Source organism: Scatophagus argus, chromosome 2, assembly GCF_020382885.2.
Source record: "Scatophagus argus isolate fScaArg1 chromosome 2, fScaArg1.pri, whole genome shotgun sequence".
In the NCBI taxonomy this organism is placed as follows: domain Eukaryota; kingdom Metazoa; phylum Chordata; class Actinopteri; family Scatophagidae; genus Scatophagus; species Scatophagus argus.
In genome coordinates, this window is record NC_058494.1 from 16,652,580 (window position 1) to 16,670,400 (window position 17,821).

Sequence of the window (17,821 nt, forward strand, 5' to 3'; positions counted from 1 at the left end):
ACAGTGAGGAACAATCTTGCCTAATGAGTGCTATAAGAATGTTTTAAGTGCATTTTGTCACACATACTTCATAACTTTTGAATGCAGGGCTTCTATTTGTAATGCAGTATTTTAATAGTGTGATATTACTGCTTTTACTTGCTGAGTGATAATAGGCTGTGATGTTTGTCTGCCATACATCACTTTACATCAGTTAATGTAATGTTCATGAATATACCACTTAGATTGCTATCACTTTTATATTTATCCTTTTTAATTCATTATTTAGTGAAATAGAGAAATATGTATTTCTAAAACCTTCTTATACTTATTTCTTTCCTTGGGAATCAAAGATTAGGGCTAGCAATTGTGTTATTTTTGATAATAAAATCATTATTAGCCTTAGTTCTAACCCTGATTGTAACTGCACTGATACTGCAGAACAGACATCATCAAATCACATAATTTAGCTTAATTGTTTGTTCTCCTAAGTGATGGGTTTGGTCATAATATGAAGAAAATGAATTAAAACAATTTTCACATCCAACTAGTAAAACACTTATTTTCTCATGATTCATATTTTACACTGAAAGCTGCAGACAAATGCTTCTCTTAGTCAATCCATCCTTGCTCTCCCTCATGCTTATATGACACGCTGATGGACACACATGATCTCCCTCTCTCTTGCACGCACACACATTCACACAAGTGTGCACGGAAGTGTGAGTGTCTCTGAATATTACAAGTCAGCAGTTTTGAGGTGTGAAAATTGCTCTCCAGGATATTTTTAATTTCCTATTAAACATCATTACACTCGCATGATTATGCATGGAATCGACATCTATGCACATGCACACACACTACACACAGAAGTGCACCCTCTCTCTTTAACAAAGACAAACTTCCCAAGTTCATGCTGCATGACTACCCAAGTGATGCTCATCCTCGTCCTCCATTTCATTAGACAGGGGGGCTGAGCGAGCTATTCTGGGAGGAAACGGTAACTCTTTGTTGGTTGCTCAGCTGAGGAGACGTCTCCAATAGCAACTGAGACCTATGGCCTCTCTTCCCCTGGCGTCCAGCTCTCATGCTTGTGGTTATTGGTGTCCGTGTGTGTGTGTGTGTGTGTGTGTTTGCAAGTATTCATTCCTCGGTGTGTACAGAGGCCCTTGAGTGTGTACCTGTGTTTTGCATGTGTGTTTGCGTGTGCACGGACAGGACAGAACAGGATGCGATCACTCTCAGATCTATAACGGTGGCACACAGCGAGGGATGAACACGTTAGTGTCAGCTGCAGACGAGGGAGACGAGCAGAGGAGAGGAGTGATGTGACTATTATCGATCCTGCCTGGTAATTACAGAGCGATTTATTACCAGAGGAGGGGGGGGGGGGGGCTTGGATGGGGGAGTTAGAGAGGGAGAAGAAGAAGGTATCATATTTAGTTTGGGGTTGTAAGTCAGGTTTTTGGCGAGAGTGAACAAGGTCAGAGAGAGACAGAGATAGATCATTTTACCCCTCCCTTCCTCCCTTGACTGCCGTGCGATCTGATCACGGTTGTGCTTTTCTGACATCCTCCCCCGTCCTTCGCTCGCTAACTCTCTCTCTCTCTCTCTCTCTCTCTCTCTCTCTCTCTCTCTCTCTCTCTCTCCACTCATTCCTACTTTTTAAATCCTCATGTGACCGTATGATGCTGTGAGCACTTCTGTTCAACACGAGCAGACTCAGGTTTCTTTTCTTCAGCGCTCATGCATATGTTTAGCCTTTCCATGCGTGCCATCTTTGTTGCCTTTCAGAGGTATCACTTGTAATCAGCGCTGAGATGAAGTGTTGATATGATATGAAATGAAGGTGCACTCTGTCACTCTAACAACAAGCCCAAGAGTGTCTGTGGCTTTTAAAAGTATGGGAGTATTGGGTTGTTTACAGAGATGTGTGGGTGTCAAGCATGATCTTGTGGGTAAGTGTGCGCATTTATGTGTGTTTCTGTTTGTGTGGAGACAATATTGTTCCCGAATATGTCAAAAACTATGTTCTTGTTGGCGAACCACATCCTGTCTTTCAATGAGTCACAGAGAAAAACACACAGGTACCAAAACACACCACTACGATCCTACTCACGTATACCTTGGCTTGAACTGCAGCTATGCGGTGATTCTTTTTTATTTCCTGACCACTAACTGTTCTGTAAATATTTCAGGCGATGCAGTTCTTGCATAAATCTTGTTAATCCCATTGCATCAACCCAACTAACAATGTGTGCAAACTGATTCATTTGTGTTACTTTGATTTGATAAACATGTATAAGCATGTAAGCATGTATAAAAGGGAAGATTTCAGTGACAACAAAAATATTGCATAACGAAAATGTCTTTACTGGAGTTCTACATGTACTTAGAAATACAAAACCAAAACTACAAACACAAAGAGGCACAGAGCATTAATGCATTTTCAAAGTAGCTGATGGAGAAACAATTGTAAAATATGTAATCACAAAATGCAAAATCATTTGTTTTTTTTTAGTATGTTTATCTGTTATTATTATTATTATTATTATTATTATTATGCCTTTTCTCTAAAAATTAATTGTGCTGCAAAGCATGAAAGGGCAGATACCAGAATGAAAAGTGGTGGATGTGGGGAGAGGCCCATGTACAGGGTGCAGGATTTTATGCTACGCCCTCGGTAATGCATATAGTCCTGCTATAGGAGTATCATGTTATGCTGATGGATGGATTTGATTAAAATTAGAAGTTAAATAAAGACTGTTAAATAAAGAATACATTTGATATTATTCATCGCAGTATATAGTTTGCTGCTGTATGTTGCTATGGTAATCCTGCTACTGGCAGCATTCCAATAATAGATTGATTTGGGTCTAGTTATTCTGTACACTACAACACAAAGATGGAAGAAAAAATATATGTGTATGTGTATGTGTGTGTGCTGCTGTGCATGTGTATCTTTGCCTTATCAATCTGTAAGCACTGTATTGATTGGCCAAAAGATATTCCGTCTAATGTGCTTGGGGATGAGGAGTTGGGGAGGGAGGGGGTCGGCAGCTTTCACTTAGCCTCCAAGCTCTTAAGAGAACATCTATCTATCAACATTTCCAGGCATGGGGAGGGGTCAGGAGTGGGTAGATGGTTCGATCACACACACAAACACACACACGCAGAAGAAGGAGCAGGAATCATTAAAATAGCAACAACATCAAGCAGCCAACACACCTAAGCAAAGCTCAGGCTTGTTGTTGTTTACACTGTGGGAGGCAAAGAGCTGATACATCTCAGAGAGCTGCTACTTTGAGCCATGGATCCTGTGCTTTGTGGGAACAGCCAGGACAGAAGAGTAACATTATTAGTGCCAAGGCCCAGGGTCTAGTATGTATTCAGTGTGAGCATGCAACAATCTGTCCAATGTTTTGTTTTTAATCGGAAGTGGGGGGGTATAGCACAAACATTGGGCTGTCTGGATGCCTCCTGCCCTGACTCCTGGGATGATGTGATGCATCGTGATGATAATGTCTTTCCCTGTTTTTACACTCGAGCTCCATTTGCTCTCTTCAGGCCCCGCACAGGACGAGAGACTCACAGAGCCACCATTTAGCTCTCAGCAGGGATAGAGAAGAGGGGGGAATCAGTCGCTCCTCCTCTCTTATCTCTCACTTAACAAAAGCCTCTGATGAAGACAACAAGCATTCTCCCCCTGCCGCTCTCTGTCTCTCTCTTGCTCTCTCTCATTTGTCTGTTGCTCTCCTCTGTTTAACTGTCAGAGTGCTAGTTGAACATGGCAGCTCCGACACTTTTCACATCTCTGGTTCTTTGTTGTGTGTGCTCTTACATGTGTGTGTGTGTGTGTGTGCGCGGGGCTGCATCCTTGCGTGTATTGTTGTGTGTAGCACGGGCTTGCTTTTGCACCAAATGTCTGTGCTTTTTGTTCCTGCACCCAGGCCTTTGTGTCACACTGTGTGTGTGTGTGTGTGTGTGTGTTAGGATCACCTTATGCTTAAATCGGTCTGTGCATTATTGTTTTGGTTGTGACATGCAGTCAACTTCCCTATAATTTAGGATTAACACCTGCATGGACACACATACACGTAGCCCACGCTGTGGCCTGTGCACAGCTGTCTAGGTTTCATTTCTGGTTTATTGTCCCCAACTAGCACCATGGTAGAAGTGGTTCTCAGCTTATAATGTGGAGGAAATGGGTGAACAGCCTCTCTAATTACACTTCACCCACTGACACTAATTTACATACAAACACAATCGTACTCTGATCCAAACCTTCATTATCTCTGGATTCCATTCTGTGGGGCATGATATTCAGGCTGTTATTTTTCATTCAAGCTCTGTTTGTCAGCACCACTCATTACATTAACTGAAGGACACAAATAGGGACGTCTCCAGTGAGAATGTGACCCAACAATGTCTTAAGTGTTTCAAACTAACGAATGGGTAAGTAAAAGGAACATGACACACAAGCATAAAAATGGCCTCTCTGTTCATTATGTGCATTGTTTGTGGCTAACTTGCACATGGATCCACGTGCTGTATGTAGTCTGTCTGTGAACTGACAGCACAACCGTGTGTCTGTGGTTCTCTGGGTTCATACATTTTCGTCACACTTCTGATGTCTGCTCTCTCTGAAACACACACACACACACTCACCACATGCACACACACTAAATAAGCTCTATTGTAAGGACATTACAATGTGAATGAGGGGCCCACCAGTTCCACTGAGAGTTGTGTGAGTGAGTTTGTGTCAGTGGAAGTAGGTTAGCAAGATTGATGAAGTAGCATGAAGGGAGAAGGGAGCACCTAATCAAGTTAAAAACACTGTATGATTGACACGCAGTGCTCCGTTGAGTGACATTCTGCAGAAGTAAGCCCAACATGCACGAATGAGTGCATTTTAATAAGAGAAAAGACTTATATTCATTCCCACTTCCTTCTCACTTCTACCTCTTTTTATCCTTGAGTACTACAACTTGTGCAGTGAGCGAGACAGAATCAGCAAGGCGCGCCATTAACTTGCACCGGTGCGTATCGGTGTGTGACATACCTCATCCGACAAACACCAACTAACGGGCCGTGAGCTTTTACCGGGCCCGTTATCGTTGATGCCCGAGAAAAAGACAGTTTGTGTCAATCAAAGCTGAGCCCCCTCCCCTTCTCTTCTCTCTCTCTCTCTCTCTCTCTCACTCTCTCTCTCTCGATCTCCTCCACTTGTGTAGGCGCTCTTAAAGCAGAGCATTTACGCACGGCAGTCAGTCGTTAACGGGCTGCCTGATATCGGCGCTCCTCTGTCTACTGGCTGTTAAATCTCCACCTTAAAGAGAGAAGATTAGGGGAGAAGTGGGCATAGTGGGAGGGAGGTGAGGACAACAGGGGAGGCGAGAGTAAGAGAAAAAGAAGAGCCATGAAAAGGGGGAGGAGAGCGAATCGTTCCGGCTGCCCGCATCAACTGCTGTAGTGGAGGGTTGAGAGAGAGAGAGAGAGAGAGAGAGAGAGAGAGAGAGAGAGAGAGAGAGGGGAGATGGCACAACGCTTCAGCATCCAAAAGACACGGGAATGGTGCGCCGCCGAGACCGGAACCCTGGACCCACCCAAAGCAGCATCACACTCACCGCTCTCCCGTCGAGCCTCTTCCCCGAGCGGCAGCGCCTCAGCCTCGGTAAGAGGTAAGTGGGCGAGTCGGAGATCGTTCTTATATAAACTTCAGGTGCAGGAAGCTAGGTGGAAAACTCTCTGGAATTATCTGCTGTTGGTTTGACTTCATCTCTCATCAGGGCTGTTCTTATGCTGCGGGATTCTTTCTTTAGAGATCGTTAGAGATTTAACGGCGCAAACAGCAGACTGGATTTATTAGAGCTCCCACTTTTTTTCTCAGATCTTTTCTTGTTCCTCCGACACTATTTTGTGGGAGCTCAATTTTTTTTGTAATAAAGAAAAATATATCAGACCAGTGAATGCACACTTCTGATTATGAAGTTGGGATCTTTGAAAAAAAAAAAAAAAAAAAAACAGCCAAAAAAAGCAAAACAAAAACTTTCTTTTCACAAAGCATTTCTATAAATGCACCAAAAACGACTTGTGTGAATAGTATATTCATCTTTATTAATATTGCCTGATTTAGAGCTCCATTGGGAGTTTTAGTTATTAAAATGACAGAGGAAAACTTCCATGTCAAATCCCTTGTGTTAATCCAATTCCAGCGCCCTCCCGTGGCTCTTAAGAGTGATTCACATTCATACCTCAAGTAACAGGTTAAACCAGCACTCACCTGCGGTTGAGACACTCTGTTTTTCCTGTTTCGAAAACACCGTTAACCCTCAATGTAAAAATCAGTGTATGGTCCTTTTCCTTGTACAACAGACAGTTTCCTCCGCATATCTAATGTTCAGTAAAACTCCACAGAAGGTTTCCCACAGAATTAGCCCAGTCTAGTCAAGTACCAATTAAGATGACACATATTTGTTTAGTAAAAAGTAGTTACTCCCCTCTGTTTGCTATAAAAAAAACCAATTCAAAGCTGTTTTCTTTCTCTTTTTCATTTTCTGAGTATGACTGGAGTCCCTCCTCTATGACCTTCTCACTGCATGTGTTCTCAAATGGCAAGGAACAAGGAGACAAGGATGGGGAATGTGAGGAAAGACTATTGATATTCAAACAGACAGAAGGAGAGAAAGAGGGCTTGTGGAAAGATAGAGTGAGAGGAGAGTGAGGCGTAGAGAGAAAAGAGAGAGAAAGAGATGCTGTGGGATCTTTTCCTCTCCCTGGCTCCCGGCACATACATTAAGATGCTAATCCTGGTCTTTTTTGTCTCTTTCTATAATTCATTGCATTTTGTTCCTCGCTCTGCTCTTTTTCTCTGTCTCTCTTATTCTTGCACTTTTCTCTTGCTCTCCATTTCCTCTGTACTGTCATGGGCTCCCCCCAGATTAGTGCTCCTGGCAAAAGGATTCCAACTCTAATTTTGTGGTATTTCAGATGATTAGGTTCAGAAATAGGACAGAAGTGCACAGAGTTTGGCGCAATTAGAGGAATTCTCTGTGGAGCTTTATGGGACTGATTAGTTGAGCTCTCATCCACCTCCCCGCATTGCCATATTAACGCACAACCAGCTGTTGTTTATTTGTGAGGATTGACTTGTGTGTTGTGTTTGTGCTTTTAACTGTGGTGTCACTTTGTGCATGTGTGCCAGAGGTTGGATAAGCCCTAAGGATGCAAGTTGTTTTCAATCAGCTCTGTAGTTACCAGCTGTGCCCTCACATTCCCCAGGGTGGCACAACCTAGGTACACAGACACGTGCACGCACACACCCACACACACACACACCCATGCATGCACACGGAGAACTAATGCATACTATTCAACCTTGCCCAACAAATTTACTCTTTCTTCTTTTCTCCTTGTCCCCTTTCTCCGCAGGCATTAATCACCGCTCGCTCCATCTCTTCATGTGATTCCTCTGTGAGGACTGGAAGGAGACTACTTTGACCACTTTTACTCAATGAAGACCTTTGTTCCCCAACATTCGGCACAGTTCCATTCTCCACCTGCCATGGTGACATGACGCACCCCTGAGTGGCATTTCTCCTTTCTCACACACATAGACAATCTCTCGGACTCCTCAAACCTCAAAACTCACACACAAAATCTCCAGCAGTATCCAGCAGGCTAAAAACAGACATCTCCTCCCACTAGACATACAACTCCCCGCTTCACGATGACGGTGGCCGTGCGATTCCGTCGCCACCTGCGTAGGCTCTTGCTCCTGCTGGCCTCCTGCTGTCTCCTCTCCCTCCTCCTCTCGGCTTACTTTCTTTTTACAAACTCTTCTCCATCCATGCAGCTCGGACAATCCCCCGAACCCGCCTGCTCCCAGCCTCTCTCCATGTCCACGTACCATCAGCTCCCCTACCCGTACCCTCCCAACCCCCCTCACACACATGTCCACACTGACCCGGTAGTACTGGTGCTGGTGGAGTCCCAGTATTCCCAGCTGGGTCAGGACATTGTGGCTATATTGGAGTCAGCACACTTCCAGTTCCGAATGGAGATCGCCTCAGGGAAGGGCGACCTTCCGCCACTGACAGAAAAAGGCCGCGGCCGATATTCACTCATCATTTATGAGAATCTTTTAAAGTATGCACATGCAGACACATGGAACAGACAGCTGTTGCATCAATACTGCAGTGAGTACAGAGTGGGCATCATAGGCTTCTACCGCTCCAATGAGAACTCCCCACCTCTCCTCAAACTCCGAGGCCTCCCGCTGGTGCTCAGGACCAACCAGGCACTTTGGGACTGCTGTGTGGTGTCCAGCTCACCTCTGCTCCACCTGACCAAGCCCGGCACAGATCGCGGGGCATTACCTGGGGAGGACTGGACCTCCTTTTCTTCAAATCACTCCACTTACCAGGCTGTGCTGCATGCACGGGCCAAGGAGGGAGCAGGGGCAGGCAGCGGAGATAATGCAGGGCCTGGCTTCAGTTTAGGCCTCCAGGCCACTGTGGTACAGGACATGGGACTCTATGATGGGGTGAGGAGAGTACTATTTGGCCAAGGACTGGGCTACTGGCTACACAGACTCATCCTGGTGGATGCCATCTCCTACCTCACAGACAGGAAGCTTACTTTGGGTCTGGACCGGCACATACTGGTGGATATAGATGACATTTTTGTGGGAAAGGAAGGAACACGCATGAACGCCAAGGATGTGAAGGTATTAAGGGTGATGGGTGTTTGATAATGTGTATGAATTTAGACCGAATAGAATACAAAGGATGGATTCATGACAGGCCAGTGGTGTTGGATTAGATTTTTTATCATGCTGTCAACTTCTAAAAAACAGTAATTAGTGGGTGATAATAAGGAATGTTTACTTATTGTCCTTATATCTCAAATATATTTCTGAGGATTTAAGCTTGGGCAAGGGTGCACAGAGAGGGTATTTTGGAAAGCCCTTGCGTGTTTGTGTGTGTTGGGCCCCAAGCACACACATGTTGGGGTACAGCGAGAGGCTATTTTTCTCAAATGGAGGTTTAGCAAGAAGCAAAGAGGCCATTTAAAGGAACAAAGGCGTGGAGTGAAAGAGAGAAAGAGGAGAGATGAGTGAGAGAAAGAGGGGTAGTGAATCAGCCAGTGAAAAGATGAATGGCACTTATTCCACTTTTCCCACGTTCCTCCTCTAAGGGAAACTAAAGGAGAGTCAGCCATGCAGCCCGCCTCTCAAGACAGCTATTGTCTCAGCACACACGCTTGCATGAGCAAACACACACTCACACTCACACACACACACACAAACTCAAATGCATATGCTTAGACATGCACCTCCACAGATAGACACTCACATGCATATAAACCCTAATTTCTGTAGGACTTCTATATCTTTTAGAACACGTCAAGTTTACAGAAGTGTGGATAAAACACTTCTGCATGAGGAATTTTGTTTGAAATCGGTGGTCACATTCTCCCACTGCGTCCTCACTCAGGGCTGTTTGCGAGTGTCATTATGTGTGTGCGTGTGCGGGCACTGGTGGACTTTAAGATAGGTGAGATTTATGCTGATCTTCAGTGATGTGCATGAGACAAGCCCATGAGCATCTGCCGTCCCACTGCAGCCACAGGATATACATGATAGGGAAGTGTGTGTGTGTGTGTGGGGGGGGGGCGTTCAGTATCACTACTTTAGATTAGAATGTCACTTTCCGTCAATGGGTGACACCTGTCCCATCAGGCACTGAAGAAAACGGCGCCTGTCTGTGCCTGAAACATGGGGAGGAGATGAGAGGAATCGGGCAGCTAAGGAAACAGGAGGGCAGTGGGTGGTGAAGTGGAGAGGAATTCCACCTTTGAATATAAAAAAGATGCTTGTATCCGAAAGGGATAAAAGAGTGCATATGCACATACAGAGAGAGCGAGAGTACACACATCCCCATGCACGCACACATTCACAAAGTGCGCACTAGTTTGAGTTTTCATTTTAAGTCTGCCTGACTCTTCAGCTTTGTGGCATAAATATACATGAGGATGAACCAGTGCCATAACAGAAGGACAGGAAGATGAGGATGGAGAAAGAGGTGGAGAGAGGGTGATGGGGAGATAGAGATAGAAGGGAAGAAAGAGAGAGAGTGATGGCATTCGAAACACTTACACACTCCTTCCACATTTCCTCTCTCAGCTTCAGGATATTTGACAATCACAGTGAGGAAGAGCAGGGGAGAAAATAAGGAAAAGAGTTGGGAGGACGGAGGGAGGGAGGGAGGGGAAGGTGGAGTATGGCGCCTAGGGGAAGAGCTAGCAGCCAACTTTGTGATTTCAGAGAAACAAAATGCTGAAGGGAAATGTGGAAGCAGAGGAGGGAAGTTGGAGGAGCAGGGATATGGTGATTTGTTTCATCACTCCCCCAGAGATAGAGAGCCTCAGGTAGCGTTGTCAGATTACATTTTGGGGCTCATTTTAAGTGACAAGTGTGAATGCATGTTTAAACCACGTATGTTCATAATGAGGTGCATCAAGCAGTTTATTTTACTGCTGTCCTTTCTAAATGTCATTAATATTTGATTAGCAAATGGTTAGAAGAGAAGACGTATTTCCCTTTTTTAGCCAAGTTTCATTGAAAAGCCGTTGAAAGGATGTTCTTTGTGTAAGCCAAAGAACAGGAAGGTGTTTCGTCGTGTGAAATCAGCTGGATAGATGATAGCTTTATATGAAACGAGAACACCATCCAGAGGTGAAATTTACGTCAAAACAGACTAACGTTATCAAAAGTATCAATACTTAGATACTAAATATTTAAAATGACACAATATCATTATTTGTGTCAAAAGTACAAAAGTTGTAAATGTGTTGGTATGTGTTCAGTAACCTTTTCGGTATCAGTGTGCAGTTTAATTATTTTTTTCTGTAACCTAAGACTAGGGTAACCGGGGGTAACCATATATATCGAGTAGGCCTATCAGTTTTTTATGCTGGTATTAAAGTTTAAAATTTTTGGTTTTGTCACAAAGTAGAACAGAGTGACTGACAGATGACATTTCAGAGCAAAACCTATTGACCTGAGTCTATGATTTCATCCTTGCTTCACAAAGATGTCTAGCAGTGCAAAATGATTTCCTTGAATTAAAAGTTATAAGACTCCATTGCACAAACATATCAAAATCAGGATTGGGTATTTTGAGAAGCTACTGTATACAAATGACAAGGCAATTGTTTGTCATTTACAGATATGGATTACTTCAAATTCAAACAAAATATTGTGCCTTATTGCAAAAACAAGAACAAAAAACTTCTACAAATATTCTGCTTTATTCTTTAATTATCTCTAATGCAAATACAGCGCAGTTTGTGTAGTCAGCGTTTACAGTTGGTCAAATCAAAGTCCGCCGACATAAACAGCACTGGCACCAACTACAGGTGTGCTGTGTGTGTTCTCCAGCAAATGGGATGCGGTTTCTTTTGTCTAAGTTTGTATTGTATTTTCAATCAAAGCCCACATGGAGGATTAATTAAAATGAACCCATACGTTAGTTAAGTGACCACCAACAAAGCTGGCAACCTGAGAAGAGTAACTTATTTTGGTATATAAGTTATAACCTAACTGCACTTTGTTATTTTTTCAAATGTAATTTGAGCTGATTATAGTTACTTACTGTTGTAATCTGATGACATAATCCCAATTACGTGTAATTCGTTTCTACCCATCTCTGAGCTGATTCATCATGAACGACACACAAGTTGTGTGAAAACGTAAATCCTCTCTTATCCCCGTCGGGCTACAGAAACCGCTTGCGTGTAACAAATCAAACGTACGTAACGGGAGGGGTTATTGACCAATTAGTAGGACAAGACATTTGCAGTGCCAGTGTTAGAAATCCCATTTTACCTCCTTGAAGCCAACATTCAATCTCCTGTTCAGGGAGGGAGTGTGAGACATAGAGAGAGAGCGAAAGAGAAGCCAATTAAAATGCCTCCCTCTTTCTCTCTGCACTCTTCATTAGTCTCACCCCACGAGTTCATCTGGTGACAAACAATACCTACACCCCCTCCTGTCTGCACACACACTCGCACACACAGCTGTATTTCCTCTATTAAAATGATTCACAGGGAGGCACCCCACAGATGACATTTCTCAAAATGAGGGATGATGCCAGTCAAAAACTCCCATCGATGATACGCGCATGTCGCTGCTCAGGTTTTTGCCTGTAGGTTTTCTTCTCAGCCTTGGACTGGTCGTTAGGGAGGTATCCCATCCTCATCTTCAGATCCCTCTTTATCGCATCCTCCTTTCTTCCCTCCCTCCTCCTTTACTCACCGTCCTCCTAAGCCCCTTCCTGGCCCGAGTCATTGATCACTATCTCCGGCCTATTTGTATTCCTCCCTAAACCTCTCTCTCAACTCGTTCTCACTCTTTTCCTCCCCAAGGTGCTTCCTGACACGGTGTCATCTAAGTCGAGAGGACACACACACACACACATATTAACACACATACTGTATAAGCCGAGAAACGTTCTCTTTTCTCATGGTGCTACATTTGCTTGAACCTACTGGATGCTGAGAGTTTTTAATGTATGTAAGGAAGGGTTGTGGCTCAGTGATAGGCACAGATAGTTCATATCAACTCAGAATCTTTCTGCGCGGCTTTGTGGCACATTCTTGTCTCATTTGTATCAGTGTATAATACAGGACAATCAGCATGTGCAAAGACGTTTCTTACCCATTTTATGTTGTGGCAGTCAGTTTGTTAAATTGTTCCCTTAAAAGGAATAATTAGATAAATAAGATTAAAACATGCAATTCCAAAGATTCAGTGGGGCCATTTTCACAATTTCATTACTTTGTTTAATTTGGCAAGTCAAATAATTGCTGCATTCACGTGGCCTAATCAGCCATAAAATGTCATCTTGCCTTTATGACTGAATATGAAGCACATTTTAATGTCTTATCCAGCCAGAAGACATCCTACGTGTTATTGTACTGCGCTGAGGAATGTGTAACTAAGGTGAATGGATACTGTGGCAGGGAAATGACGTGTATAAATGTACAGGCTAAAATGTTTTTCCATGTCCTCATGATCACTTTGGTCTAACAGTCACCTAAAAGTGAAAACAAAACAAAAAAAGGAAATACACAAAACGGCCAGTATTCAGACTTCATTGAAGATTTCTGGCTTAGCAGTTTGGAAATTATTGTCCCTACTTAGAGTTAATCTTTAAACCTAATTAAGTATGATGCATATTTGCGACTTAAGTCAATGGAACCGAGCTCATTTCATATCCGTTTATTACTGTGCCAAATTCTGTTACATAAGTAATGAAGAAAAGACATAAACAGTGGAGAAAAGATTTGAAAACCACTTGGCAGAGACACAGAAATAGGAGAGAGACTGCTTTTGGTCTTTTGTTACAGAAATTTATTTTTTTTAATGTATTAATGTGTCAGGGGACTTCATTTTTATTTTATAACATACAGTATAAAAAAAAAGACGTCACAATGTCATTAGAATAAGCACACCTGTCAACACGTAAATGATCTTAATATCCTTTTGTTGTTTAATTAACAATTTTTGTCAGTGCTCTCGTTTTTTACTCCAAATTCACTCTGAGACTGTGGCTGTGTGCCATGCATTTTCTTCCACAAAATGAAGCAGATTTTGTGGTCACAGCAATCACTGAAACTCAAAATCCTTGAAAGACTGCCAAGTTGAATTTAGTGTAAGTATAGCGATGCCAAAGCAATCACAAGTACCTTGGATCCGTAAATGCGAGTGAATAGATGATTTTGTAAAACGCTATGTTAGAAAAACCAAAAACAGTCTTGAATTTGACAAGCGAGACTGAAAGTAAGACAGAGAAGGGGAGGACTAAGCAAAAGGAAGCCTGACACTAACTGGTAAAACGTTCTTCCTGCTCATCAAATAGAGATGCCTGACCCAGTTAAATTTGCTGGTCTGGTGTTCACATTACGTTAAATGCACAGCTACACACACAAACACATGCATGCTTTAAATGAATCACGAACTTTGACCTGCTTTTGCACAAGAATTACACTCGGTTTCTTTACCCTCTCAAGTCGCCTCCAAATCTGTCGGCAAATAAGTTATTTCATAATCACTTTTGTTATTTTTGATCTCTCAGCCAGGCATACGGCTGCGAAAGGAGAAAAAAAAAGAAACATTGCAAAGACGAGGATGACAGAATGGGGATATGGCGGTGAGGTGCTTGGTGTAAAGGGTTTGCGAGAGGCGGTGAATGCCAGCTGTCCAGATGCCTGTCTCCCATCTGTTTGAACCCCAACATCTCCCTGGCACCTCTTCCAATGCTTACCGCACACACATGCAAGAACACCACCGCGCGCAACCGCTGTCGCTCTCACGTCCACAGAAGCAAACTGGCATTGCTTCTGACACTAGATGTGTTAGGCAGCTGTGGGATTGGGCACAGAAATGAGGGCTATCGGTAACCACACACTAATCACAGTCTGTGTGTGTTTACCTTCATCAGTAGGATTGTCAAGATCTCTCGCATAGTCCCATCTCCTGCTAATCCAAATCCCCTCTTCGTTCTTATGAAGCATCTCTTATGGCCCATTTTAAAACCATCTCCAGCTTTGAGCTCAGTATCCAGTGGGCAGATTGGCTCAAAGCCCTCCATTTTCCCAGATCTGCTGCAGGAAAACAGCAGGAGAGGACTTCACGGTCCCTCAGAGCCAGAGTTAGGCTTTTGTCATATGCTCAGTGTGTTTCTAGTTTGTAGCCACAGTTCTACTTCAAGGTTTCAAGAGTAGGTCTTTAGTTTGAGGGCAGCAAACCGCCACATTTGTTTTTGGTTCAATTTAGGTGTTTTACAAAACATCCTGTTACTGTTGCTGTGGTTGTGGTATACTGATGCGGTTGTGTTATGAATATTTTGCACATAATGCACAGATTTTTCTACTTGATTGCTGCCTGTGACACAGCTGCCTGACAAAGCTCATCCCTGGTGTCTAGAGAACCTCTGCAGGACACATCATCATCATTAAACGTTGTGAAAGCAGGGAGTTTAGGCTACCTTATAAATGTAAAGAAAATGTCCTCCCTCCACACCTTTCTGACTGCAGACGAGGCAGCCAGCGTTCTGTCATTTCTTTAACTTTGCAAGACCAACAACCTGACATTCACTCGCACTTTATGCTGTGTGAGTCAGCTGTGCTAAGGTGAGGAATGGAACAGGGTTTTGAAGTTGTCCACCTGGTTCTCTTTTTCATTCTTCTTTCTTTGACTATTTCTGCCACTTTTCATGTGAAGAGCCAAGCACTACACTTTGAATACATTTTTGTGTGACCAAGATGAAGCAAAATCTAAGAGGGTATGTTGCTAGAGCCTGTTTAAGTTCAGAGAAAACCTATGATAAAGAAACCATGGACAAAGTCACCCAAAATTCAAATTTGAAAGACACAGAAAAAACAAGCTAAATTTAGAATATTTTGAAACTTAATAATTAGATAAAAATTTATATAATGTCACTATTCAAGACCAAGTCTCCAGGAGAACATTATATGAATATGAGACAATGTTTGACAAGGTAATATTATATTGTTTTGAATTAGTACTACTATTTTGAACTACTTGGCAGTTGTGTCGTCTTTATTGTGTCCCTCAGCCTTATTATTATTATATTATTATATTATATTTGTTCCTTAAACTGACTTAAAAGGAATCGGTAAATTGTAAAACTCTTTATTAAACCTGTCATGTTTCGAATGCAAATCACTATGCAGACACTTGAAAGTTGCTTGAGAAAGCTGATCCATCACAGTGAACAACTTGTTTCACAATGAAGTTTCACAATCAGTGCTGCAGTTTCAAACCGGATAAGTTTTGAAAACTTGTTCATTGTTAGATTTGGCTTCTTTAATGCAGAAAATGTTCTCCCATCATCTGTTCCATTCATACCATCATCCTTTGAAAGATTTGCTTTTTGGTGTTCTAGATTAGTCAGGTACCTGTTCTTTGATGACAGAGCATACATAATAAGCTGCACAAGGACAACGTTAACGTTCACACGAAATAAATAAAGGCAACACCAATGTTCACTGTGACAGTTAAAGGGCTAAATATGCAAAAGAACCCAACTGCCATTTGGGGCTCACTGACACATCACAACAATGTCCTGCATGGCTTTCCTCTTTTCTGCTATGGGTGTTTGGTAGAAGAATACAAATGAGGCGTTTAAACTAATATACTGCGGATTTAGACACACACCTACGCCAACCCTCACAGATACCAACACACACGTTAATAATGCATTTCGACCAAGTGCGTTGGGGAGTGCATATTAAGTTACAATGCAAAGCACTCAGCTTCAAGCTTAATTTAATTCTTAAGTCTTTGTGTTCAAATGTTTTCCTGCCTGTGCACAGACAAGTCTGAATGTGTGTGTGTGTGTCTGTAAGATGTAGCGGATGTCATAACAGAGGAGACAGGGGATCAGATTAGGGAGCTGTGCACATCTGTCAGCATGCAGCCATCTTCAACACCATTAGATTAGAGCTAATGAAGACACTCTGTGCATGTGTCTGTATATTTGTTAGTTTGGGACACACACACAAGAGAAAAGAGAGAGAGAGAGATAGAGAGAGAAACTGCCTGGAACCGATTCCTCGCTCTGACATCAGCTGCTCAGGTCTCGTAAATCAGGCAGGGTTCCTGGGGATCGATTAAAAGCAGCATGACAAAGATTGGTGATACAGATGTGGCGAGTAGCCTAACAGAAAAAAGCAGACAGACTGAAAGATACAGATAATTATAACAGTTACATAAATAAACAAAACATTTGTGTGGGAGCAAACGGTGAGAAGTGCAGCGGTGGCAAAAGGATGGGGTGGGAGAGAGTGCAAGAGAAAGAGCGGGGGAGAGAGAGGGAGAGAGAGAGAGAGAGATCTTTCTCCATGCTGCTTCAGCCTTCCTTTCAAATTAGAGCAGCCGCGTCTCCTGAGAATGTGACATTTTCACGGAGCAGGCGAGGGAGAGATGGAGGTTCAGACAAGGGTGGGGTGAGGGTGGTGGAAGACGAATGGTGTGTGGTGGGGGGGGGGGGGGGGGGGGGGGGGGCGGTGGAAGACGAATGGTGTGTGGTGGGGGGGGGGGGGCAGAGGGACCACTGCAGGTTCTCAGAAGCGGGAAGATGGAAGAATAGAGGAAGAATCAGGAAAAAAGGGGGTAGCAGCAGAGGAGCGAGAGAGAGAGAGAAAGAGAGGGAAAGGGGGGATGCAGGGTTTTACTTGGTAATGTAAAAGGATGGATGGAGAGAATGATGAGGAGGAGGAGTGTGTGCGGGGTTATTAGTCCACTCCCTCCAGAGGCTACTAATGCACTGACCTTCATTAACTCGCATTACTGTTGGTGTGTGTGACTGTGTGTGCAAGAGTGCAACTCTCTTTAGTTAACACTCATTACAGAGTCTTTGTTTAAAGGCCAGTAAACTAATGAAGTCATTAAATAAGTGGAGAAAATCCCGATTCAAGTATTGGAACCCGCGAGTTGAGGTAACTTTAAGGAAGGGAGCAGCCATTGGAACACAGCAGCAGACAAAATGATGAAACGCACCTTAACGGCATGTTGGTGATAGGCAAGATGAGCATTGATGAACACACAGACATCGCAACAGTTCTCTGAGGAAGTCGAGTTAAATACAACAAGGAGACCTAAGACCAGAATCAGACACATCAGGTGTTTATCTGTGCAAGTGCAGGCCCAGGAGAAATGAATCTGATGTAGTGATTGATTGTAAGGGATGATTGTTTCTGTCACTAATGTTCTATCTGTCTGTTGTCTGTCTGTCTGTCTGTCTGTCTA

The 17,821-nt window shown here is 43.2% G+C and overlaps 1 protein-coding gene across 3 annotated transcripts in view; it reads left to right on the forward strand.

The window, feature by feature from the left end:
* The first annotated feature begins 5,114 nt into the window (after window positions 1-5,114).
* Window positions 5,115-17,821, forward strand: part of ndst3 (N-deacetylase/N-sulfotransferase (heparan glucosaminyl) 3) — a 39,608-nt gene continuing 26,901 nt past the window's right edge. The window contains exons 1-3 of one of the 3 annotated variants that reach the window (XM_046414410.1): window positions 5,115-5,663; window positions 7,187-7,278; window positions 7,414-8,710. In XM_046414410.1, the coding sequence (XP_046270366.1) occupies window positions 7,712-8,710 (999 nt within the window). In that variant the 5' untranslated portion in view covers window positions 5,115-5,663; window positions 7,187-7,278; window positions 7,414-7,711. The remainder of the gene's footprint in view (window positions 5,664-7,186; window positions 7,279-7,413; window positions 8,711-17,821) is intronic. The other 2 variants (XM_046414401.1, XM_046414418.1) reach the window with 2 other exon arrangements.